Consider the following 27,060-nt stretch of genomic DNA (forward strand, 5'->3'; position numbering starts at 1 on the left):
GTGGAGATTTCTTAAAGAACTGAAAATAGACCTTCCCTATGATCCCGCCACACCACTTTTGGGCATCTATCCTGAACATCATAACCCAGGATATGATAAGGACACCTGCTCAGCTATGTTTATCTCTGTACTATTCACAATAGCCAGGCGATGGAAACAATCCAGATGCCCTACTGCAGTTGAATGGATACAAAAAAATGTGGTATATATATATATATATATATATATATATATATATATATATATATATATACACATACATACAATGGAATTCTACATAGCCAATAGACAAGATAAAATAATGGCATTCGCAAGGAAGCGAATGAATCTAGAGCGAATCATTTTGAGGGGATAAGTCAAGACCAAAGGAACAAAAGGTACATGGTATCCTTAATATGTGGCTATTAGATCCAAACAGTACAAGAGCAAGAACTCAATATTTGCATTCTCGATGCTATGGACATGGTATTGGAAATATAAACACAACTACATAGACATAAAAACCTATGACTTTATAGATATAATGTTGTATTACATAGATTGATATATATCTATGATATACAAACCCTCAGCCTAATTTTAATTATGTTCTAAAATCTAAGAGATTCCCTTCTTGAATACTTGGTTGTTAAATACATCATTTGGAATATGATATAAAAATCAATGTTAATAAATTCTTCAATAAATAAGATAATACACACACACACACACACACACACACACACACACACACACACACACAAAAGCAGCTCTGGGCCTTCTAAGAGCCACAGTAAAAAAGACGAACATGATGCTGGGACTCAATAATCTTCCAACAGGCACAGGGCAATAGCACAATGGGAACTACTACTAGAGACTCCCAAACCCACTCATCAGTTAAAGCCTTGAGCAGACTCAATTGATACTACCTAATTTGATTGTATGTTATCGCCTGTTGTTACTGTATCTGTGTTACCTGATACATTGTATATATATTTATTTGTTTATTTCAAATAGGAAAGGGAAGGAGAAAAACAAGATGATGGGGGAGAGAAAAAGTGGGACAAAAACATGAGAAGGGGTATCAGTGTTCAAGAAGAAAGGTACCCACTACCTGATGAATGTAACTGTAACCCCTCTATACGTTACCCCACAATAAAATACAATGAAAAAAAAAAGACCATACTAGCTGCTACTATCCTTCCTTACCTTGTTCCTAACAATTAAATGCATAATACGGGAAAGCTAAGATATAAATTATAAAGGAGGTTCAAGAGGGAGATTGAGATTCAATAAATCATCAAGTTTTGACTTACATGTATTAAGGTAAGGAGGTACCAATGGAAGTCATTGAAATGCCAAAGTTGTAATTTGCAAAAATTCAATCAATCAGAAATGTTTTACAATCAAATAGCTAGGTACTAGCTTACATCTATTAATATCAAGGTAGACAAACCACAGGCTGTATAGGAGCTATCAGAACTACACAGTTATCTAAAAAAAAACCCTCCAATTCGTTAAATTATGCAGTATAAAACTAACAAAAGCATAGTCAAACAGGGAAATACCCTTAGAAAACAATAAATATTCACTCAGAATAGCAATGCTTTGAGTGGAAAATTTGCAACAAAATAAAAATTCTTATACTGTATTAATCTTTCTGTAACCCAAGAGAATCATGTAACTTCACTCTTTTCATTCTTCTTTTATAAAATAAGGAAAACCACTTATTATCTAGATATTTCTCCCTGAGAACTCTGAAGATTAGACTATTTCTATCACTGATATTATTTCATACAAAACGGTTCCTCACTTCTGGTTTTTATGCTTAAACCCTCTTTTTAAAAAAGAAGAACAGAATTATAAGCACCATAAGAAGCTTACAGTATTGCTGAGCTCATTTGTTCAATAGTTAAACTGCAATTACATTTTCAGGAAATTGAAAGGAACAGTATCTTTTCAGATCAAACTTCCACCAAGCACAGTTTTTAGTAGAACATTTATCATACCGAGCAAAACCACCAGAGAACAACTCCATCTGCTACAACAAAACAGAGAAAGATAAAGGTCTCCAAACACTTAATAGCACTTTCCCAAAAAAGGGCCATAAACCTAACACCACTGAAAGAGAAATGCAATCTGCACTTCGCAGACCTACACAGGAATTGCTTCAATACTATCTTTTTCCTTCTTCCTTGCCATAAAAACTACCCACTCTTGGTTGTGATGTACAGATCTACATCCCAAGACTCTTAGGAGATTAGCAACCCACATACAGCAACAAAGACAGGAAATAAGGACTTCTTTCCCACAGAAGCCTAACCACCATTTCACTCCAATAATTACATACTAAGGGAACACAGAAAAGCAAAACTCATGCTCCCCAGCATAACCAAAACAAAATGGTTACAAGTCAAAATAGATGTAAAAACATATCCATTTCTACTAAACAATGGTTTAAAACAGAACACCTCAAAAGGACATGCAACTGACACCACCCATCCACTTTAGATTCTTACAGGGCAGGAATTATTATCAAGTATTTCAGAAAGCAAACATTATATGTATCAAAACTATGTATGAGTTCACATACAAGGTATCTATTATCAATAATCCTTCACGGTTGTCTTGGGTCCAAACCAAAAAGTTTATTAAACGGCTTGTTTGGGTCTAACTTGAAGAAAGGTTTAAGTACAGAACAATGATTTAAGAAAATTCACTAGGAAACAGAAAAGTAAACCCAATTAAATTTTCTATTGTAAACTTTATTTTTAATCTTTTATATTTAAAATTTGACAATAAGTAAAATATATTTAAGATTACATAGCAAGTCCTCCATGCATAAGTTCTTTTATAAGGAAAAGTCCCTTTTTCTCTCCAAAAAAGATTTGCATGGAAAATTACAAGTAAATGTTTGCTGGTCCTTTATAACTCTATGAAGTGTGTTATAACCATATAAAAATTTGAGAACATTTAAAACTCAGATAAAACAAAAGGGATATGACCTTCATTTTTATTGCCAATGAAAAGGAAATTTAGTCTACAGAAAGTGAAGAAAATGGTGATAGACAGCATCTTACATCTGAGGCTCTTCTACCCTTGGTTTTGATGGAGTAGGAGAGAAGAGTCAGTGAAGATACAGATCCACGGATAAGCACACATTTACCCAAATTGCTATAACATGAAACCAGACATTTCATTTCCCACACTCATTCCCAAATTGTAATCCTTAATCTATAGTATGTATCAAGTTGGATGTAACTATCCAGCATTTCAACCATGCTTAAGGCTGCTCAGTTCCAACATCAAAATGATCATTCCCCATAGTTTTTTATCCTATTTTTTTTGGGGGGGGGTCAGTCGTGGATCTTGAACTCTGGGCCTGGGCTCTTCAGCTCAAAGCTAAAGCTCTACCACTTGATCCACAGCACCATTATGGTTTTCTGGTGGTTACTTGGGGATACGAGTCTGGCTTTGGACTCTGATCCTCAGAGCTCAGCGTCCTCAGTAGCTAGGATTAGACGTGAGCTACCAGCATCTAGTGTCCTATTCATTTTTTGGTGTTTTGTTTTATCAATCCTGGAACTTGAACTCTGAACCTGAGTGCTGTCCCTGAACTTTTATGCTCAAGCCTAGAGCTCCACCACTTGAGCCACAGCTCTACTTCTAGCTTTTTATGGTTAGCTGGAGATCAGACTCTTATGGATTTACCTACCCAGGCTAGTTTCAAATGGTGATCCTGAGATCCTCCAAACTAGGTATGATTATAGGTGTGAGCCAATGGCACTGGCTTATTCTATTCATTTTTAAAACTTCTAGTCTACATATAATAAAGAATGTACAGGAATCTCTTCCTTCAACAGCAGAAACAGTATTTTTATTTTTCTCCAATGTCCTCTGTAGTTTTCCCCTATCTCTCCTTCATGAAAACATTATTTTACAATCTCATTACTCCCTGAAACATTACAATTCACCCTTTTAAATCTGCAATGACTAAATACAAAAAAAAAAATACTACTTAAAAGTGATGCACAGAAAAGATCAAGTTTTCTTTTCTTTATAGAAGAATCTATTATATGGTATTTTGATTAGAAAAGATGACATCAAGCTGGACGCGGTGGTTCATGCCTATAATCCTAGCTACTCAGGAGGCTGAGATCTGACGATCAAGGTTCAAAGCCAGCCTGGGAACAAAGGACCTGAGAATCTTATCTCCAATTAACCTCTAGAAAATGGGAAGTAAGGTTTGGCTCAAGGGTAGGGTGGTAGCCTTGAGCCAAAGAGCTCAGGGACAATGCCTAGTCCTAGGGGTAGGGCAGTTGCCTTGAGCTGAAGAGTTCGAAGAGAGAGAGAGAGAGAGAGAGAGAGAGAGAGAGAGAGAGAGAGAGAGAGAGAGAGAGAACACGTCACTGAAGGTGAACAAAAGTAAACATGACCAAGGTCCTGACATAATCTATGAGCCAGGAAGGGTACCTTTCCAATCCACCCAACAATAGGAAAAGAGTGAACAAAACCACACATAAATAAGATTTGTCTGAATTCAGGTCCTCATCACCACCGGTGGATAATTTTATTGCTAGCAATAACCATTATTCCCTTGGATTTTATCCTAGGAAGGGTTAGCCATGATATCTTTTTCCAGGAATTTCTTGCCAATATTCTCTACCTATCCTTTTCCTTCACAGCAATCCATGTAAATAAGTATTATTGTAAATTGGTGTGAGTCAGGTGGAGACTGAGATCTAAGTATCTCAGTCTGAAGACAGCTCAGGCAGACAAATCCAAGAGACTCATCTCCAATTAACTCACCAAAAAGGCCAGAAGTGGAATGGTGGCTAAATACTATCCCTGAGTGAAAAAGCTAAGGAATAGCATTCAGCCCCTAAGTTCAACTCCCAGAACTGGCACAAAATAAAGCTAACAAAACAAGGAAGGAAGGAAACAAGTAAGCAGAGAATCTTTGAAGGAAAGAAGACAAACTGAATTTTTTAAGCTATACATATACATATATATTATTTCCAAATATTATATATTATTATATATTATTTCCAATAACTTGGGAACTGGAGCAAGAAATCTGTGTCATGAAACTAAGCTATTTTAGAATATGCAAAACAGGAATTGGGTAGAGTTTGATTCGTTTTTTAAACATACACTAGTATTATTCACTTCTCTGGCACACTTCATCTCAAAATTCAGAGAAAATTCAATGAACACTGTTTTTAAATTTAAGGCTTGACTGGCTTTAACATAAACTGAATTAAGCATAGAAATAACTTTTATTGCATTTTCTTCATTCTTAAATGGCCACTTTTTTTTTTTTTTGGTTGTGGGGGGGTTGAACTCAGGGCGTGAGCACTGTCCGGGCTAGCACTCTACCACTTTGAGCCATAGTGTCACTTCCAGTTTTGAGTGGTTAATTGGAGATTAGAGTTTGGCAACTTTTCTGTACAGGCTGGCTTCAAACTGAGATCCTCAGATCTCAGCCTCCTAAGGAGGTTGGATGACAGGCTTGAGCTCCCAACACCTGGCTGAGATCCACTCTTAAAAGCTGTTGAGACAGACTTCTTCTAAAATACTGCAGGATTATACACATTGAAAATACTGGTAATAAAATGAAAATTACCCAAAATTTTTCATATAATTCAGAGAAACAAATTGATGGCAATGATGTCAAATTAGAACTTAATAATATGCTTTTATTCTTATGGCACAGTAAGTTTTATACACTGTTAGTCTTAACAGTAAATACTACAAACATTCAAAAAAAATATATCACTGACCAATCACACACTGAAATTTTTCATACTTGAAAAGTTACAAGCTTAACTTATTAACTTGAAAAATAAAAGCTTAAAAGTGAAAATTAAAGCAGCAAACATGTGAGCTGACAATATGACTACATAACAAAATAAGATGCTCTAGTTCCTTTTAATAATCTAACTCCTAAAATACCTACAAAAAACATTTCAGGAGATTATAATTACTGGTTTATACTTTTGAGCCCAAAAATTGATGAGATATCAATTTGTGATGAGATATCATTAAATGGTAGTACCAATGAGAAATGAAAAAGTCCAACTTGTTTTTAAATAAAACAACACACAATCATTCCTTTATTCTCGCAAGCAAAAGAAAATCTAAAAAGTACTAGTGCTACCTTGTAGGTGGAAATTCTCTACCTTACATGTTTTATTTTTGCAAAATCACACAATTTTTTTAAAATTATTTTTGCCAGTCCTGGGCCTTGAACTCAGGGCCTGAGCACTGTCCTTGGGCTTTCTCAAGGCTAGAGCTCTACCACTTGAGCCACAGCACCACTCCTGGCTTTTTCTTTTTCTTTTTTTCATATAAAAGGGTGAACTTATTGAGGAAGTAGATGGTGAAGTGACCAGCCAGGAAAACAGTGCAGGCTCAGGAGCTGACACTATGACTCTTAACGGTTCTCACCCTGGGTTTTTTAAGGGCAAAACCCATGCAGTCAAACCTGGCCATACACAGGGGCTGATGGGATTGTTACAAACACAGTGGGACCATAAAGTCAGCTCCAGCCACACGCAGGTAACCAATAGGGTTACAGCTGAGTGTTTGAATTAACCTATTACCTTAACTGGAATTGGCCTGTGAATTTGGCTGATCTCCACACAAAGCAGCTCCCTGCCCCACAAACCAGGCAGATATTCCACCTCATGGAATAAGTTTGCCCCTCCCCTAGAAGGGCAAAGGTGGCTGGGCTGCTTTACCTTGGTTGGCCTCCCACAATGAGGTGGGGAACTCTTAGCGCATTCAAGATGGAGCCAGTCTTCACTCCCCTTAACAATCTCCCCTTTTCTTTTAGCCTAGTCAAATCCTTGACTCATTTACCTCAGTACAAATGGGGTTATACCGGGTGTGTAAGATCATCAATTTGTAGCTCTGATCCTCTTTTTTTTTTTAACAAAGGACATCATTGCATTAATTACACATGATCCAATCAACAGTAACATTAAAATAACCACCAGTGAGCCAATCATGGCTGAAGATTTGGGAAGTTGCCCAGGGGGGCCAGTTGTACAGCCTCTCATAACATCCTTGGGATCCTTGTGTCTCCCTTTCTCGCTCATCTAGTCTCCTCTTCACTTCTGGCTTTTTCTATGTATGTGATATCAAGGAATCAAACCTGGGACTTTGTACATGCTAGGCAAACACTACCACTGGGCCAAAGACAAATTCTTACTGAGACTGTACAGCCATCTCATCCTTTCCAAACAAGTCTTGCCCTCCGCACTGTATTTCACAGGGATACCTGGAACACTTAAGGTTTTAAAATACACAGACCTCTCAGGATGACAGCCTAAGACAACTTAATAAATACAAGAACTGCCTAAGTCTAGAAAGCTTTGTATTACAAAACATTAAGGATTAAAATAAAGGTATCATGAATATACTTATTGATAAGACTGTCAATATTGATAAGACTGTTTCAGGAGACTGTCATATTTTCCCCCAGCAAGAATGGAGGCAGCAAGCGAAACTGAAAGTAACCAACACTTGTATTCATTCTCTTAACTACTATTTGCCATTTTATCTCTCTTACTACAATTTTCCTTAAACATCAAAATGCTAGTGAACCTTAAGCACACACTAGGACAAAGGACATTTAAAAGTGGGATTGCTGCTGCTTTGCTTTTTACACTTAAAAGCCAAAGTCTCTTTAAAAAATTATTATCAACAACTAAGCATGCTCTAACAATTATTAATTATTTTATAATATTTATTTGGAAACATACTTTCTCATTCTTTATTCTCAATCCTAATTATGTCTTTTATGTCCCTCCCCCCCCCCTGGCAAAATATATCCACTGGTAAGTAAACTTCTGCATGCTAATTTAAATTCAAGGGTCCATTCCAACACCCTCTAGTCAGATGGAATAGAAAACAATTCTCTTCCCACAGCTGGTTAATTTACATCAGATAAAGACAGGCAGTGTTTTTGTCTTTTAAAGCCTTCTTTTCTAGATCACACCTCCTGGCCTCTCTTAATTACAAAACTCCTAGGTGTTTTATTAGGTTGGCAGCATTACTTTTTCCCTAGATTAATTGAAAAGGTAAGTTTAAACACCTAGTATCATGTTAATGTCTTTTCTCTTTTGTATAAGAAGTATCTGACAACCAGAATCCATGGTAATTATAACTATAATGGTGTTGTTTTTTGCCATGCTAACTCAAGCTGAGGAAATGTTTAAATTTTTGACAAAAAAAAAGTTTTACTCTGAGTACAGTTAGGTTGGCTGATCTCTAATCATCTTTACCAGCAATTAGACTTAATCATATATATTTCTAAAGACTATAAAAGGATCTCAGGGCCAGGAGTTTGACCTCGTGGTAGAGTGCTTGCCTAGCAAGCATAAAGGCCAGGGTTCAATTCCTCTGTGCCACATACATAGAAAAAAGCCAGAAGTGGTACTGTAATGCAAGTGATAGAGCTCTAGCCTTGAGAAAGCCCAGTGCTCAAGTTCTGAGTTCAAAACCCAGGACTGGCAAAAAAAAAAAAAAAAGAATATAAAGGGATCTAATGCATGGTTGCATTATTTTCATTCCTTATTTTTAAAAATTACACTACATTAGCCAGCTATGGTAAGTCACTAATTCCTTGTGTAAATAGTTATAGAAAATTTCTTAAAATATTTAATTGTAAAAATGTTTATAAAGCCTCAATGCCATGTTTATTGGAAAGCTACAACATCTTCTAGTTAGCTTAGTTTTATTTTAAATTTCAGGTATTTGAAAAATATAACATATTAAATAAAATCTATAAAGGCATTCATTTCAATATCATGAATCCTAGTTCTTAAGCCAACAAATTTCACTGAGTTAATATTTTCATTTAAAATCAAGCAAGTCTATAGCCCACAAATGCATTTTATAAAATAAGATGTATAAAAATCCACTAAAAACGCTGTGTTAAAAATAATTAAGAATCACATTTATTTCAAATGTTAAAATACTGCCACCTATGAAACTCCAAAAGCATGAGGAAATGATTTTATTCCTCATATTGATTTTGTGTGTTGCTTGCTCTCTTGTCATCTTAGGTGACTGCCCCCACCAGTACCCTGCAACCCACTAACATACAATAGATCATTTAGGCCAGTAGTATTTTAGTACATTCCCCCTTCCTGCTCCACTGAAGACAGTCTTGCCTTTTATATCTATGTGGAAGTTCCCATGGCAACACTCACTCACAGCAATACTATTTTCAACTGAAATGAGAGCAGCCAAAATCTAAATGCTTCATTACTAAATAGCACAAACCCTAATGAGTAAAGATTTTTTTCTCCTAATGAGTACTATTTTTTAATGAAAAAAAAATAAAAATGGATTGCTGGAATTTCAGCAAAATATAGTCATCTAATATTAGAAATATTAATCGAAATAACTTGAAAAAACACAGTAGGTAATTACATGTATGCATATTATTACATCAGATTTGTGTTTGCTTACTCTTATTATATAGAACTGATTCTGGACCAAGCAGCTTTAATCATATTATGAATAGTAAGTATAATTTTTTGCTGATTCAATTCATTGCATGTATCAAGTTGATTCTTTTTTAAATGTTGGCTATATAGTACACAAAAACTCTGGGGAGAAAATTCAAATACAACAAGCCAAGAATCAATCCATGGAGAAGCAGGAGGCAATTCCAGGACACAGGAATAATCTGTAAAGGGAAACTACTACAGCTTTTTGATGTTAAGTAAGTAGAAATATTAGTATACAACAAAGCTGAGAATCAGACCATTGGATCAAGTTTAAAAGTAAAATATTAAAGATCAAATACCGTGAGTACCTTTGTCTACAGTGCATTCAAGCATAAGATCATGTTTTAAACAAAAAGGTCCCTCTTATAATAATACTAAATAAATACTGTGCAGATTTAGTTTCAGTACAACACATATTCTAATCAAGTTATTCAAAATATAAGGGAGAAAAGAGTTTTGCTTTCAAATAAGTACATCAAGGTGGGAGGTCAAATATTTACTTTGAAAACATATACATTTCTTAAACAGACTATGCACATTAAGACAGCTCAGAGAAGAGGCAAGAATTTACAATGAGTACCATTTCATAAAGCTTTTTGATAAATGATCAAAGCTAAGCATTAAACATCTCTGCATGGTAAACACACGTTAAAAAAATAAAAATAAACAGAACGTACAGTGAACCTTATTTATTTGAACAACATACTGTAACACCTGGATAGCTATATTAAATAATTTAATTGTTTTGCTACAGTTTATTAACCTATATTTATAGGCTCATAAAAATAGAAGGTAAGTCCACATTTTAATGAAAAATATCTCACATTTATAAAATTTATAATGAGGCCTTTTTTTTTTTTGCTGTTACATTATCACTTTTTAAAAACTGAGCTGATCTGAAAGACTATAAAGACTCCCTGGAAACCAGCACAGGAAACTCAAGAAGTTACTTTCTCAAAAACAGCTTTTAAGACATGAACATGAACTGCCTAATGAATCTCATAGTTTGGCTTGTGAAAAGGACCAACTTGCACCTATCAAAGGTCTCTCCTTCTTTTTAAAATTCCCATACAGTGAAACTTGCTAACACTTTTTTTAAAAAAAAAAAACAAGGAGGGTGGTGGTAGCTATAATTTGCAGCACTGGGGATTTTCAATTATTTATAAGTATTTTTTGTGCAGGATTCTCTTCCTACTGTTTAAACAAGCAAAAAGGAAAAATATTCTATATTCCTTTTATTTTTTTTAAGCCAGCCCTCCAAGAGTTTAATTTTGACATCAACAACCTAAAAGCAAATATCTGCATAAATCTCAAATCTTTTCAATTCTGTGGATATATTTCTTCAGCCTTGGTAATAGTTGTATTTTTAAGTGCACTTCAAAAGTAAAAACTTAAAAAAGGTATTATGTTGTATCAAACAAAAAAATAATGCATTTTAAACTCCTTTTTATCACAAGCAGGTTTGGATACAATGCCACCTGGTGGCACAGATAAACTCTCAATAAGGCCTGAGCTTTTACAAACAGCCATTCTGTAAAATGCCAAACCCTCCGTTTTGATTCTTCTATTCTCTCCTTAAACGTTTAATTCATCTCATATTAGATAAATTATTTTTAAATGTTTAGGATTTTTAAGCAATTAGCTGCACATGTATGCACACATGACATTTTTCTTGGAGTATAAATACAATTAGTATTTTTTCATAATCCAAAATTGTACCAAAGCTTTAATTTCAAAAAAAAAATGTTTAAAAGGGGGTGTGTGTTATGGATGGAGTAACTGAGTTGCTTTGTAAAATTACACTGTATAATTAATTCCATGGTAAGAATGTTTTTATGGTGTGTTTTGGTGACCTTTTATTACCATCAAGTTCACAATGCTGGTGGGCTGCCTTTTAATCCCTCCGCAGACAAAGGCCCTAAATAAACACAGATCCCTTCCTGGGAAAAAGTCCACTCTGGTTAAATGGTAAGGAAATGAGTAAATCATTAGTAATCTTTAAAGCCAAAGCTATAAACTCAAGTTACCTTAAGTTGAAATGAAAGTGTCTTGCAAGAGTTTCAAAGTTCTGTCACAGATACAAATCTCCAGCTCTTGACTCCAGACTAGGCGCCAGCTGATAAACAAACAATTTAAGTCAAGAGCTGGAGTATTCCCAGCTTTTTCATTTAATGGCTTTGGCCAAGAGTATTTATTGCCTTCAGTTTTATTCTCACTTAGCTCTAAGAGGAAATTTAAACTCATCATTATCTTAAAGCCCCATATGGGTAGCAAGCAGTCAGCTCACCTGATGCAGCTCCTCTTAACTTAGTACTAGTTTGATTCTCTACTAGAGGTGATGTAATAATATAAACTAATTAACCAGTTTTATGTTGACTTTTTAACAGGCTCAGTCAATTCTGTTCAATATACTTTATATTACCACTTGAGGTAGTAACAATACCAAAAAGTTTAACTTTACAATTTTCAACACAAACTAGCAGTTAAAATGGAAAAGGACAGTCATCTATCACTTTGCGCATGCTCATGCCCTGCTCACATTAGCTCCCAAGGTACGTTTTCTATATCACATGTGGACTCTTCCTATTCACTTAGACATGTCCAATAGTGATGGCCTATTTTTCTAACAGAGTGCAAGGTTAAAGATGTAAATAAAAACTTGTGGAGTTTATATGCATATTAAGAAGAATATAAAATTCAGACCAATTGAAGACCATGAGCTATCATCAGACATTTCTAAAGATTGTTTTCAGAGTTTTCTATTACAAACTACAGGTTTCCAAACCAGAATTATATGGACGTTCTCAATATTGTCACTTTTTTTAACTAAAACTTCATCTCAACCCAGCATTTTCTATTCTATCATTCTTTTAACTATGTGAATGTCTGCGGATATTTAACAATTACCGCAAATAAACTAACCTTTTCCTCCAGATGCTTATCTAATGAAAGAATGCTGGCAAGAAAAAAATTTATAGCCTAAGGTAAAGGGTTAATAAAATATGTCATTACTGCAAAGAAAAATTCTTTTCCTCCCATTTCTTAATTTTCAGAAAGTTTTACAAACTTACCTTGGCTGGAAAAGCCAATTAACTATTTCAGTGTCTGCCAAGTTTATTTTTCTTTTTTTTTTTTTTTTTTTTTTTTTTGCCAGTCCTGGGCTGAGCTCAGGGCCTGACCACTGTCCTTGGACTTTCTCAAGGCTAGAGCTCTACTTGAGCCTCAGCACCATTTCCGGCTTTTTTTCTATGTATGTGGTACTGAGGAATTGAACCCCGGTCTTCGTGTATGCTAGGCAAGCACTCTACCACTAGGCCAAACTCCCAGCCCCCAAGTTTATTTTTCTATTCTTTTAATATACAGGCCACTTAAGAACCTGTATTACTCTCACACAGAAGAATTAAGAGCAATGAAATTAATTAATGATACCATTACTTGTACGTCTCACTCAGACTGTTTCATTTTTTAAAACTCCAAAGAACAATGCACTATCAGAGGTTATAATGGATAATGACTTCAACTAATAGCGTATAATTATTTGAAAAAATGTCAGTACTGCTTAAAGCTCTTAATATTTTTCTAAGGAAAAAAATCCTTATCTCTCATATACTGGAAGCAACAGGAATTAAATACAAAATAACCTCTACTTCAGGTCAGATTAAAATCCCTTCAAAGCAGGAGTTGGAAGATGATATGTGCCATCCTTGCCTAGTCATGAAGGAAAGGTGATTAAATTTACATGTAAATTAAAAGACAGCTAGCACAAAATGTGCATACTTGTAATCCAAGCATTTGAGACATTTAAGCAGGAAGATCTCAAGTTCAAGGGTAGCCTTGGCTATAGAGTAAGATCTACCTTAAAAAAAAATCAATAGAACACCCACTCTAAGGAATACAAAACAAGCAGATTGTATGGAAAACATTGAAATTGGCTTAAACTTAAACTTCATATACTTTTTAGCTGCTAGCATTATAAAACTTGCTAACTTTCCTTTAGAAAATCAGATACATGGGCCAGGAGTTTGCCTTAGTGGTTGAGTGCTTGCCTGGAACGCACAAAGACCGGGTTTGATTCCTTGGTACCACATATATAGAAAAAAAGCTGGAAGTGGTGCTGAGGCTCAAGTGGTAGAGCTCTCGCTTTGAGAAAGTTCAAGGACAGTGCTCAGGTCCTGAGCTCAAGCCCAGGACTGGCAGGAAAAAAAAAGAAAAAGAAAACATAAAATCAGACACCAGAAACTGCAAGTCTGGTAAGGGTATCCGTTTAACCACAGTAACAAAGCTCTTATCAATAAAGTCTTAATTCCATCCCTTCTTCGAGCTTTATGCCAATTCTATCCAGCAATCTCATGTTAAATTGTAAGAGGCATAAAGAGCAAAATGTATAATGGAACTAATTTCTATTTAAGAGTCAGTAATGTTAAAAGGGAAAGCATATTATGCATAGGAATAGCTTCTGACTTATTCACTGGATCTATTTCACCCTTAAAAAACACAGTGTGGCAGCTCTAAGCTGTGTGAGCAGACCTAGTTGTGTCTGGTCTGACTTGCATCCTGAATGGCTATTTAGAGACACTAAAAATTCCCTGGGATTACTCTAGGCAGGACGCCTGCCTTTCCACATAACCATGTGAAGAGACCAGTGTCCCTCCAGCACAGGGCAGCCTTGCCAAAACCAACTTTTCAGTGAGCACTTGACTAGAAATTACAATACAGTTAAAATTCAATCTTCCGATTTGGAGACAAAGGAATGCAAACACATAGAAAAAAAAAAGGTAGACTGTTACAGGGCACAGTGCTGGCAACACACAAATGGTTAAAACAAGAATAGTTGTTGAATAATAATGAAAACACTGAATTAAATGTTTATGTCTTTGCTACTTCATTCTATCATTTTCTTAGGAGACAACTAGTGCTTCATCAGTTATGTCTTCTAGAGTAACAAGTGGGTCACTACCTTCATTAATTATGCTAAGAAATTATTAACAACATACATAGGGACTATGACAGCTATTGTAATAAAGTCTTAGCACATCAGAAAATACAAAAATAAATGGGCCAGGAGTGTGACCTACTGGCAGAGTCCTTGCCTAGCATGCACAAAGTCCTGGGCTCCATTCCTCAGTGCTACCCACATAAACAGTGATTGAGTGCTAGCCTTGAGAAAAAGTGCTCAAGGACAGTGCCCAGGACCTGAGTTCAAGCCCAAGGCAAGAAAAGAAAACAGAAGAAAAAAAAAAAAACTACCTTAAAGTTCTATCAAAGTACTTTCTTAAAAATTCCTCCTTCGGGCCGGGAGTTTTGCCTACTGGGTAAAGTGCTTGCCTAGCATGCACGAAGACCTGGGTTCGATTCCTTGGTACCACATACATAGACAAAAGCCGGAAATGGTGCTGAGGCTCAAGTGGTAGAATGCTAGCCTTGAGAAAGTCCAAGGACAGAGCTCAGGGCCTGAGCTCAAGCCCAGGACTGGCAAAAAAAAAAATAAATAAATAAATAAAAATTCCTCCTTTGGTCCAGTGGCTTGGCTCTTGATTATTCTGCAAAAATAAAATAAAGAAAGGAAAAAGAGGAACTGCTTGGGGGTAAGGAAGGATTTGTGCAATGTAAGGTTTTGTCTTAACAGGTTTTTCCAAGATAGAATTAAGACATACCTCAGAGAGAAAAAAATCCAAGGACAGTCTTCAGGCCCTGAGCTGAAGCCCAGGACTGGCAAAAAAAAAAAAAAAAAAAAAAGAAAGAAAAGACATACCTCAGACTATACAAGAAATAGAGGGTATAGGAAGGTTTTTTATTACTTATGTAGTATCAATCTTATTGCAAAGCCTTTTAATGGTCATCTTAATGCTGGGCACTGATGGCTCACACTTATAATCCTAGCTACTCAGGAGGCTGAGAGCTAAGGATCTTGGTTCAAAGCCAGCCCAGGCACAAAAGTCTGTGACACTCTTATCGCCAATTAACCACCAGGAAAAAAATAAAAATTGGAAATGACTGTGTAGTAGAGCACTAGCCTGGAGCTAAAGAGCTCAGGAACAGTACCCAGGCCCCAAAGTTCAAGCTCTAATCTAACAAGATAGATATAGATAGATAGATAGATAGATAGATAGATAGATAGATAGATAGATAGATAGATAGATTGATAGATAGATAGATTGATTGATTTTACCCTATACAAACTAGCCAATCATAAGCAAATTGTGAATGTGAGCTCAGTCTATGCAGAGGAGCAAGGCCTGCTGCATTAGGGGTAAGTAGGGTAAGAGCCTTTCCTGCTCTGCTTGCCAGATTTTTGGCTGATGGTACGTCCTTATGCAGAAGTGAATTTAGCCTTGCTGAGACAATTCTTTATTTTCATGTATATTGCTGTGATCCAGCACATTCATAACACTTGATTCAAAGCCTACCCAGGCAGGAAAGTCTATGCGATCTAATCTCCAATAAATCAGAAGTGGACCTGTGGCTCTATTAGTGGTGCACGCTCGCTCGCACACACGCATGCACACATACACACACAGAACTACTCTGGTAGTTCTTCCTATTCAGTACATTATAAACAAGGACAAATTGAGTTCTATGAAATTTGATAAAAGAATTTACTTATGGGGGACTGGAAATGTGACAGTGGCAGAGTGCTTGCCTAGCATGCATGAAGCACTAGATTCAAGTCCTTAGTACTACATAAACAGAAAAGGCTGGGAGTGGTGCTGTGGCTCAAGTGGTAGAGTGCTAGCCTTGAGCAAAAGAAGCTCTGGGACAGTGCCCAGGCCCTGAGTTAAACCCCATGACTGGCAAAACAAAACAACAACAACAAAAAAACACAATGCTTCAGCCCAAAGCCAGGTAAAATGCCTCTAAGCTTCCCTAAGAAAATGCTTTAATTGAAATGCCAACAGGCCCTAAACTGTAATAATGTGAGGTGCCAAAATGGAAATAATTTTTGTTTTTGTGGTCCTTTTACCACAAATTAGATACAGATCTAGCAGAAAAACACCATATATCTAGTTCAATGAGCAGTAAAAGCCAAGACTCCACATTTAATTTTTAAAACAATAAGGGAATCTATATGAAACTTTCATTGAGATTAAGCAAGCAAGCCAAACATTCTACAGAAATAGGTTTTGCTTACTACTCAACAGTCTCAGAATACCTCAAATTACTAAAATATAATTTAGCCAAATAAGAGTCTGGTTTCCTGGGTAGCAAGCTGTTACACAAACACATATACACAGCTTAAATATTTAACATCAATTTCTAACTGGAAAAATACAATTTAACAAATCAATCAGGCTTGCCAGCATGGAAACACCAACTAACTACAAGTGCCACTTCAGTTACTTCAATTTAAGCTCCCTGTGAAAACCTACACATATTAGGTAATCAGTGAGTTTATCTGCCATTATTTAAACACAGTTAAGTGCCATAATGATGCCCTTGGTGCAAAGAGAACAGATTTGATCATTAGTAACAAACAAAACTTTTAAATTTGCTTTATGCCTTGTATTGGGTATAGAAAAGAGCTGGTCAAACCGGAACTAATTCAGTGGTTGCAGATCCCATCACCACACACAAATCCATGTACTCAAAGTGGAATGAATAAACAACACTTGACATTAAATGAAGATTACAAATTTCATGAGAATGTGATTTGCATAAAATAAATTTATGTAACACATTTACAGAGTCCAATGTTGTAGCCTACTTTGCATAATGCCTATTTAATTTTACTTTTATAGTCACAAAGTGTTAAATGGAGGTTGGAATTAAGCATATGTAAAGATTAATCAACAAACTCCAAGTGAAACTACCATCTAAATCATGGTGATGCAGTGATCAGACTTCCACAAACATACTCATTTATTCATGCCTTGGAGCCAGTACAGAGCAGCTTTCTCTCCAAACAGTATTCCTCTGGACCTCTACTTTCACATCTCTGCTTCAGTATCAGTTCTCTAGAAAGAGAATCCATCTAGCCTATATAAATGAACCTATCAATTAGTCTCTTTTTTTTTTTTTTTGCCAATCCTGGGCCTTGAACTCAGGGCCTGAGCACTGTCCTTAGGCTTTCTTTTTTGTTTTTTTTTGCCAGTCCTGGGCTTGAGCTCAGGGCCTGAGCACTGTCCTTGGACTTTCTCAAGGCTAGAGCTCTACCACTTGAGCCTCAGCACCACTTCTGGCTTTTTTCTATGTATGTGGTACCGAGGAATCGAACCTGGGTCTTCATGCATGCTAGGCAAGCACTTTAACCACTAGGCCAAACCCCCGGCCCCTCAATTAGTCTCTTTTGTCTAATGATTACTCTGCTTTTTTTGTTGATTTGCTGTGAATAAAGGCACAAGTTACTAAGATTATGCTCTCTATTCCTATTAAACATAATTTCCAAGCAGCAAAGCCTTAACTCTAATACCTGTAGCATATCTAGCACGTAGAAGGTATTCAGTAAAGCTGGGACTCATTGGCATATGCCTGTAATCCTAACTACTCAGGAGGCCGAGATGTGATGCTCACAGTTCAAAACCAACCCAGGCAAGGATGTTCAAGAGACTCTTCTCCAATTAACTACTACTTGCAATAATACAGTAATATCCTAATAATAAGTAAATTTTATCTCAAGAATGCAAAGATGTTTTAAAAGTGAAATTTTGTTTTGTTGGTTTTGGGTTTTTTTTTTTTATGGTTTGGGGATTAGAACTCAGGTCTTTGGCATTATAACTCAGCTTCTTTGTACTCAAGGCTAGCGCTCTACTGCTTGAGCCTCAATGCCACTTCCGTTTTTGAATGGTTAATTGGAAATAAGAATCTCATGGGACTTTTTTGCTGGGGTTGGGTGAGAACTACCCTCCTCAGATCTCAGCCTCCTGAGTAGTTAGGATTACAGGCATAATCCACCAGTGCTCGGCTAAAATTGAAAATTCTAGTAGAGCAATTCAACACATAAAATGATAACAGGGGAAATGTATGAGATCATCTCAATGGACAAAAAATCATTTTGTAAGAACAAGATTCAACTAAATATTAACAAAATAACTGTAGAAGGAAACTTCCTTCAAGATCTACATCAAGCATCATATTGCACATTGAAACATTAGACACACTCCATTTAAAATCCTAAACACAAGTCATCATTTGTCCTAACCACTCTGATGGTAGAATGGTAGTTATAAATTGTAGACATCAGAAAAGATGAATCATAGCTGCCATAATTCACAACCAAAATGTTCATTCAAATAAAAAATAAAGAGGATGTGAAGATAAATTTTTAGAATGAGAAGACTGTTGATACAGTAGATTCCTATATATCAGCAACAAAATTAGAAAATATAATTATAAAGATACACTGTACAGTGATAACAAACACTAATAATGAATAATTAATAACTAATAATTACCAATTACTAATAAGCAATAATTATCTAAAAATATGTGTAAGATGTTCATAGAGGTAATAAAAACATTACATTGAAGCCAGGTGTAGTGGCTCAAGCCACTCAGGAGGCTGAGGTCTGAGGATCACGGTTCAAAGCCAGCCCAGGCATGAAAGGAGCTGAGACTCTAATCTCCAATTAGAAAAGTAGAGTGGTAGCCTTGAGCTGACAAGCTCAGGGACAGTGCGCAGGCCCAGGGGTAGGGTGGTAGCTTTGAGCTGAAGAGCTCAGGGACAGTGCCCAGGCCAAGTTCAAGCCCCATGATCCACAAAAAAAAAAAAAAAAAAAAAAATTGAAAATTCACAAAAAAAGATATACTTTCACCATGCTCTGAAACTCAAAACAATAAAGATATCACATTTCAAAAAAAGCTAGAAGTGAAGGTATGGCTCAAGTGGTAGAACACTATACTTGAACACAACAGCTCAGGAACAGTGCCCAGAATGTAAGTTCAGACCCAGGAGTGGCATACAAAAAACCCATAAAGTAATTGTAACCCTAAGGTCTACTATATGAAGTGAGGAACAAGGAAGTCTCTTGGGATCAAGGTACTATCAACCCAAAAGGAAAGAAAAGGAATGAGTCAACAGAGTATAGTACAGAATCAGACAAAAATTACATTAGAGCAAAGTATTTCATGAACAAAGAAAAGGAGACTTTGATTTGACTTCTTTTCTAAAAGTTTCACACGTTCTCAAATATCCAAGGGAACTTATTTTAGTTTCTTCATTAACAGAGTTGTAACAACCATGAAAATAAAACTAAAGGTGATAAAACTATTTAACTAACCAATTCCTTTCCTTCTTCGTTTAAAGACTATTCACAGGAACTTAATACAACAGAGTTCTAGGCCTTAGCTACACACACACCACACATACACTCCCTGTTTCAAAATACAAAGAATATTTAGTAAAAAATTGTCAAATCCAAGTCCAAATGCCCTAGTTAGCTTGCATATTGCTTGAATCATCTATCACGTTTCCGATTGGTCTTTAAAATACATGTATTTTTTTCTTTTTCTAATGGAAAACTACTTCTCTTGCTGCAGAATTTACTACATGTTAAATCCAGTGTTACCTTCTCTTTAAATCCCTGAAGCTGAGTATGAGACAAAATGCAAACATGTACTAAAATAGAATGAAAACTATCGTGTCTATAGTGACTGTAGATCAAACTATTATTGAGAATTTTCCTTACTGACTGCTAAGTATCAGGAATAATATTGCTGTTGTATTATTTTGCATTTTGCAACCACTCACACATTATTAGTATATCTTCCTAAAGTCCAGATTTTTCATGCAGAGACTTCCTTGTTCAGTTGCTGTGGATACTACATTTTCAAGAGTGAGAACAACTGAAAGTAGTTCTAAAATACTTAACACAGATATGAAATTTTAAAGATAAAAAGGGGCTAAATATATCGTTCAGTGGTAAAGCATTTGCAAAGGCAGGCTTTAAATAAGCAAATGTACAAAGCACTTTTTTATTCAATCAGCTACATCTTATTAAATGCTCACTAGGATTATATCCTGGAGATTTAGAATGATACAAAGTTGAATTAAATAGTGTCTGCTCTCTTCAGAGTGAGGTAGAAGAAAGAGGAACAAATATAAACACTGTGGCCTCTGAAATAGCATCACTATACTACTATCAGAGAACAGAGGGAAAGGAAAAGAGCCTCATAAAACAATCTTTTCTTCCCTCTGCTTTCCATTCAACAAAGTATAGATCCTGTCCTAGCTATACTCAAACCCAATAGGGATATACCAAGACAGCATTTACATCTTTCTCAACAAGTTGGTTTCAGGGCGGCACTGTGGCCCAGCGGTACAGTGCTGCCTTCATGAAGCCCTTGTTCAATTCCTCGATACCACATACCGAGAAAAAGCCAGAAGTGATGCTGTGGCTCAAGTGGTAGAGCTCCAGTCTTGAGAAAGCTCAAGGACAGTGCCCAGGACTGAAGTTTAAGCTCCAGGACAGGATTAAAAAAAAAAAAAAAAAAGAGATAGAAGAAGAGGAAGAGGAGGAAGAAAAGGAAGAGGAGGAGGAAGAAGAAGAGGAAGAAGTTGGCTTTACTAATAACAGCGAGGCAATCCCAAAAAAAACCTGTTACGAGAATGTTAACTCTCTTCCAGGTTAGAAACCAGTCTCTGGGAGTTAGAAAACATGACAATACCCCTACGGTTTTACTTCATGCCAGTTTAGGTGGGACTACACACTAGAGTAGATGAAATTGTTAGAAACTGAATAATCAGAAGACAATGGACTGCTATGAAAAAAAGAAAGTCACCAAAGAATGAGACTGAAAGGAAGAAAGTCTGAATGGGAAGAACTTAAGGGCTTGGAATGTGGCTTAGTGGTAAAAGGCTTGCCTAGCATTCATGACACCCTAGGTTTGATTCCTCAGTACCACATTAAAAGTACAGGACCAGAAGTAGCTCTGTAGCTTAAGTGATAAAGTGCTAGTCTTGAGTAAAAGCAACTCAGGGACAGTGCCCAAGGCCTGAGTTCAAGCCCAAGGAATGATAGAAAAAAGAAAAAAGAAAGAAATGGGAAGAACTTAAGACTGAATTGCAAAAACAGGATTCCTTGCTACTATATACTATTACTCATAAAGAACACATGTCAACCAGTTATTGTCACAAACTATCCCTACACAAAGCAATTTCTATTGGTCTTACAGTTGCTATTTTTATTCCTTCATAGTTCATAGTATTTTTATTTTCATTCCTTCATAGTTCACAGTATGAGTAATAGCATATAGTAGCAGTTTATTTATACTGGTCTTATAGTTGCTACTTGTATTCTATTTTTTTTTTTTTTTTTGCTGGTTTGAACTCAGGGTCTAGGTACTGTCCCTGAGCTTTTTGTTCAAGGGAACAGGGAATCCTGTTTTTGCAATTCAATCTTAAGTTCTTCCCATTTCTTAATTTTCAAAGTGACTTTCCTTACCTTTTCCAGTCATAGGATCTGTAAGTCATATTATGTGCTGAGATTACATTTACATATTTTCTAATATTAAGACATCTTTAAGCCAGCCAAGTGCTGGTGGCTCACATCTGTCAACTCAAGTATTAAAAAGGTTGAGATTTGAGGATCAAGGCTCAAAGTCAACCCAAATAGAAAAGTATGAGAGAATCTATCACTAATTATCCAGCAAATACTCTACTAGAGGTATAGAGAAAGAGAAAGCTGCATAAACCAAAATTAGCCATAGTGCTTGTTCTCTCTTATTCATGGCCGGATTTGGTTTGCTAATATACTTTTTTTTTAAGTTTTTCCATGTGTATCCATGACTGAAAAGATACAACATGTAATTTCTCTCCAATTTATTTTTGTCTGACTTAAGTCACATGGGTCTTGTAGAGTAAGTTGGAAAGTATTTCCTCATTATCTATTGTCTAGAAAAAAATAACATGAAATCTAGATAATCTTGAAGTTTGGTTACACTCATCTGGGTATAATTTTTGTGAAATAATATTATTTTCTTTTCTACCACTTTAATTTCTTTAGCAGTTACAAAACGAGTGAAGCTAATTATTTTTATGAGTCAGTTCCTAAAAGCTAAACTTCTGAAATTATTCTATCATATTCATAACTGTTCAAAGTTGTAGCACCTTAAGAAGTCTAAATATCAGGTTGGGCATTTAGCCTAGAGATAGAGTGCTTGACTAGCATGTATGAAGACCTGGGTTTGATTCCTCAGGACCACATACATAGAAAAGCCAGAAATGGTGCTGTGGCTCAAGTGGTAGAGCACTAGCCTTGAGAAAAGCCCAAGGACAATGCTCAGGCCCTGAGTTCAAGGCCCAGGACTGGAAAAAAAAAAAAGAAATTACTAAATATCATGCTAGTAGTTTGTCTTAGTTTTATTGTCAGTGAAAGATTAGGAATTCTCTAATAGGAAATACCAGGAAAAACCTTGGGTAACACAAAACCATGGCTGCTACTGTTGACCAACAGAAACAGGCATGCATATATTGTAACTACCACTTACCTCCAGAAACAGGGGCATCCATGAAAACAGCTCCCATTTTCTCAACTTCTTTCGCCAGTTCTTTTGAAACTGCAGGATCAATAGTACTGGAATCTATTAATAATGAGCCTTTCTTCACTCTTCTAAGCAAATAAACAAAAATATTTATAGTTTATAATTCTGAACATTTCATATAACTACCTACACAATCAGGATCAACTAAATGTCATTTCAGACATCAAAGAGGTCATTGGTTTAACTTTTTTTTTTTTTTTTTTTGCCAGTCCTGGGCTTGAGCTCAGGGCCTGAGCACTGTCCTTGGACTTTCTCAAGGCTAGAGCTCTACCACTTGAGCTTCAGCACCACTTCCAGCTTTTTTCTATGTATGTGGTACCAAGGAATCGAACCTGGGTCTTTGTGCATGCTAGGCAAGCACTCTACCACTAGGCCAAACTCCCGGCCCCTAACTTTTAAAAACTACTAGTTAGAACTGGCTTAAAATTTCTCTCTCTCCCCAGCCCTAGGGCAGGACCTAGGCACTGTCCCTGAACTTTCTCAAGGATAGAGCTCTACCACCTCTTGAGCCACTGCACCACTTCCAGCTTTTTCTATGTATGTAGTACCAGGGCACTGAACCCAGAACTTCATGCATTCTAAGCAAGCACTCTACCACTAGGCCATGCTCCCAGCCCATATTTTGATATTTTTTAAGGTCTTAAATTTTTAAAAAAAATGGAAGATGATCTTAAAAATTACATATGCATTAGATGTGAGGAAATGATCTGGACCCAGAAGAAAATAAAGAATCATCCATAAGGAAATTACATGGAATGTACAGGCAAAGTCTTGAAAAGGACTACACAAACTTGATCTGGTAATTGTCTGCTATCTTCTAAAGTAAAGATATTAATAAATGTAGGGTGAGTCTGCATAAAAGTTTTTCATAACTATCTCTTGAGAGGTAAAGCAGGGCCATGAGTAATGAGTCAGCTAAGATACCTCAGGACCACACACACTGAGGGCCTGGCAAGCTCCGTACAAAATGAATGTCTTTCAACCATCTCTGAAATCTAAACATTTATCTTATCAGTTTTCTGCCTAATATCCAAGTGTCCTTCACTTCCAACTTTGTTAGTTTTCCAGAGCAACTCAGTTTCTGAAAACCTCAAATGCCATGTGTTACACTTTCCTGAAACTAAACTCTTCCTTTTGCATTGTATGTGTCTACAGGTCCTAAAGGTTTGGCATTAGCTGTTTCCTGAAATTCAACAAAACTAGTTAGGAATAGAAACCAGAAAAGAGAATAATCTTTCTAATATAACCACAAGGATCTGGCAATAAGCAACAATTAACCAAAAGGTTCACAGAAAAGATAGGTGATGGCTAGGAAACTCTGACCTACATTTTATTTTATTTAAAGAGCTACTGCTAATTTTTAAGTCCAACTTCCCTATAGTTCTTATTACAGATGTACTAACCCAGAGGATACACAATAACCTTTTATTTTACTATAAAATGTCAATAGTGTTCCTTCCAATGTTTGGTTTTATTTTTCATAGAACCCTTTTTCTATGAAAATTATGCTTGTAATAGTTGTATAGTTTAAAATGTAAGTTTTAAAAGTCTCTTAAACATGTTACCAATGAAAGGCTAATTTTAATGCAAGAGTTAAAGGAAAAAAACAAGAGAAATTATTCCCAAAAGTCATATACTTCAGTGAAAAAAAAACAAACCCTAATAATGAGAAAGAAAGCACACTGTTCACTTTATGAAATAACAAAACAGTATGGAAAGGCTTAACAAACATCATTGTAATTTCCCATTCATTCTAACAGAAGTAAAACTCCTGACAAGGAAATAGCCATAGTTGAAAAATACATACTTGAGAATTCCATGTGCTCCAGAATAAACTTCCACAGTATTAATACTAGTAGGCAACATTGTAATAATTCTGTCAGCTTTTTCAGCTACATCTGCTGGGGAAGACACTACCTTTAAAAAAAAAAAAGTGCAAAGGCAAATTATTTCAAGGAAAATATAAGCTGTTACTAGGGCATAAGTTGGATATACTTTTTATGCATACTTATAACAATGTACATAAAAAACAGTTATTTTTTCTATTGATAAGGAAGAAAATAGCTTGTATGTATAAATGCAGTGTGTGTAGACTCAATCTGTCAATTTGAAAATATGAAGGGAGTTGATGAGATAGAGGCAAAACCAAATACTTCTGCTTTATTTGCAGATTTAACCAAGTGCCATCAAAACATAATAATTTTAAACCATAAAGATTTTTTAAAAACAAACATTTTAAATGTCTTTGCACACATTATGCAGCTCAGTTGATAGAAGCGCTCACTCAGTCTTGCATTGTGGTCACTTGTGCTTAAATCATTGCGTAATTTGCCAAGTGGTTTTCTGTTCTCAATTGCATAAAGAATGCCTCAAAAGCAAGGCAAAAGTGGATGTGCTTAAGTGATAAAGTGTTGAAAAGATATGTCATTAATGGAACTTGAACAATGCTGTGGGGAAAGTTAACAAACATCCACCGTACATTACTAAATACCATTTGTCCTAAGCATTTGTAGTTTTTCCTCAAGAGCAGTCTTCTTGCAATCATAGATTTGAAGATACCAAAGGCCTACTGTACATAATTTGATAATAATAATAGTAATGTACAACTACCCAAGATTTATGTTTTAAAAAGACCATAAGCATACTACAAAGTTGTGTTGATGTATACATTAGGTACACACATACTTTGATACTTTGTTGCCTACTACTGGCAACCAAAGAGATAGAAAATACCAAGAGTTCACTCAGATTCATATTCTCCTTTAATGGAAGGAATCTATCATACTCACAAATTTCTCTGGTATCCTTTTTTCATTAAAAAAAAAACCAAGAAGACAAAGGAACATCAAGCAGACAGGTGAAAACCTCTCTCCAGAATAATCTATGTAAGCATAAACCAACTTACTTCAGCATACATTATGTACATAAAACTGGTATTTTTTACTAGAAGGAATGATAGATATGCATTTTAGGAATGGTAATATCCCTTGCTTTTCATGTAGTTTAAGTTTCCATATTGTTAACATGAATTTGATATATCTGTTGAAGAGTGAAAAGTAAAATAAACTAAATATAAGCAAGAAAAAAATTTCATTTCAAATTTCCATAAATGTAAGTTCCTGAATTAAATTCTGCATAAAGCATTTTTGCAAATTGTTCTTTAAAATTCCCATAATCAAATATCGTAATACATTGTGAATTAACAGAATAGGAAATAACATTATAAAACATCTTAGTCTCTAAAACAAATTTCAATCTAAAACTGCAGCATTTTAGAAACCATACTGAAGTACACTGAACATGTATATTAATATGTAACTGGATTTGCCACAATTTAGAAAATTCAAAATCTTTCCAATAAATTACAAATAAGTAATTACATGAAAATTTTCTACACAAATTAAACACAGATATTCCAAAAGACTCTGCTATTTCCGTGTGAACAGTTCAAATTTGCTTAAGAGACAATAGCTTAAGATTTGTATATGCCTGCAATCATAGCACTGAGAAGTCTGGTACCAGTCTAGGGTATATAACAGCTGTCAGTCTGGGCTGCATATGAGACCTAGTCTCCCCCCAACAAAAGAAAAAAAAAGAAGAGCAAAAAGAAGAAAAGAAAGGAAACAGGAGGAGGGAAAGGAGAATGGGAATAATTAATGGGAGGAAGAAAAGGACAGAGAAGGACAAAGGCAGACAGGAAAGGAAGGTGGAGAAGAGACACAACTCAGTAATTCTTTACTCCTGAACTATTTCAAGAGCTTGAATTTCTTGAAGGACCCTCTTTGTTCATCCCCACTTTAACAAAGTAAATACAATACAAAATGACGGCATAGCTTTCAGTGGCCTTTTTTTCTACTTCAACTCCATCTCTACATCTTGCAGGGGTATCAATAAGTCCTAAAGTTTGAGTCAATTTCAAGATTCCTTTTAGGAAATGGGGGATTCTTTCATTGAATGTCAGTTCCATTTAAATAACTCTTTGAGAGGGCCCATATAGGGGACCAACAATTAGCTCACAGATCCTACCTAACCCCAGCTTCAAACCTCACAACTCCATGCTTTTCAGGCCTATGAAACGGCA

General features: G+C 35.7%; 1 protein-coding gene across 2 annotated transcripts in view; it reads right to left on the bottom strand.

The window, feature by feature from the left end:
* The window catches only part of Hibadh (3-hydroxyisobutyrate dehydrogenase), a 107,337-nt gene that overhangs the window by 56,589 nt on the left and 23,688 nt on the right, over window positions 1–27,060 (bottom strand). For both annotated transcript variants that reach the window (XM_090332805.1, XM_090332806.1), the window contains exons 3-4: window positions 24,787–24,896; window positions 22,926–23,047 (exon numbers count right to left, since the gene is read on the bottom strand). In XM_090332805.1, coding sequence (XP_090188931.1) covers window positions 22,926–23,047; window positions 24,787–24,896 — 232 coding nt within the window. The remainder of the gene's footprint in view (window positions 1–22,925; window positions 23,048–24,786; window positions 24,897–27,060) is intronic.

Source organism: Megascapheus bottae, chromosome 5 (genome assembly GCF_031878675.1).
Source record: "Megascapheus bottae isolate mThoBot1 chromosome 5, mThoBot2.hap1, whole genome shotgun sequence".
NCBI lineage: Eukaryota > Metazoa > Chordata > Mammalia > Rodentia > Geomyidae > Megascapheus > Megascapheus bottae.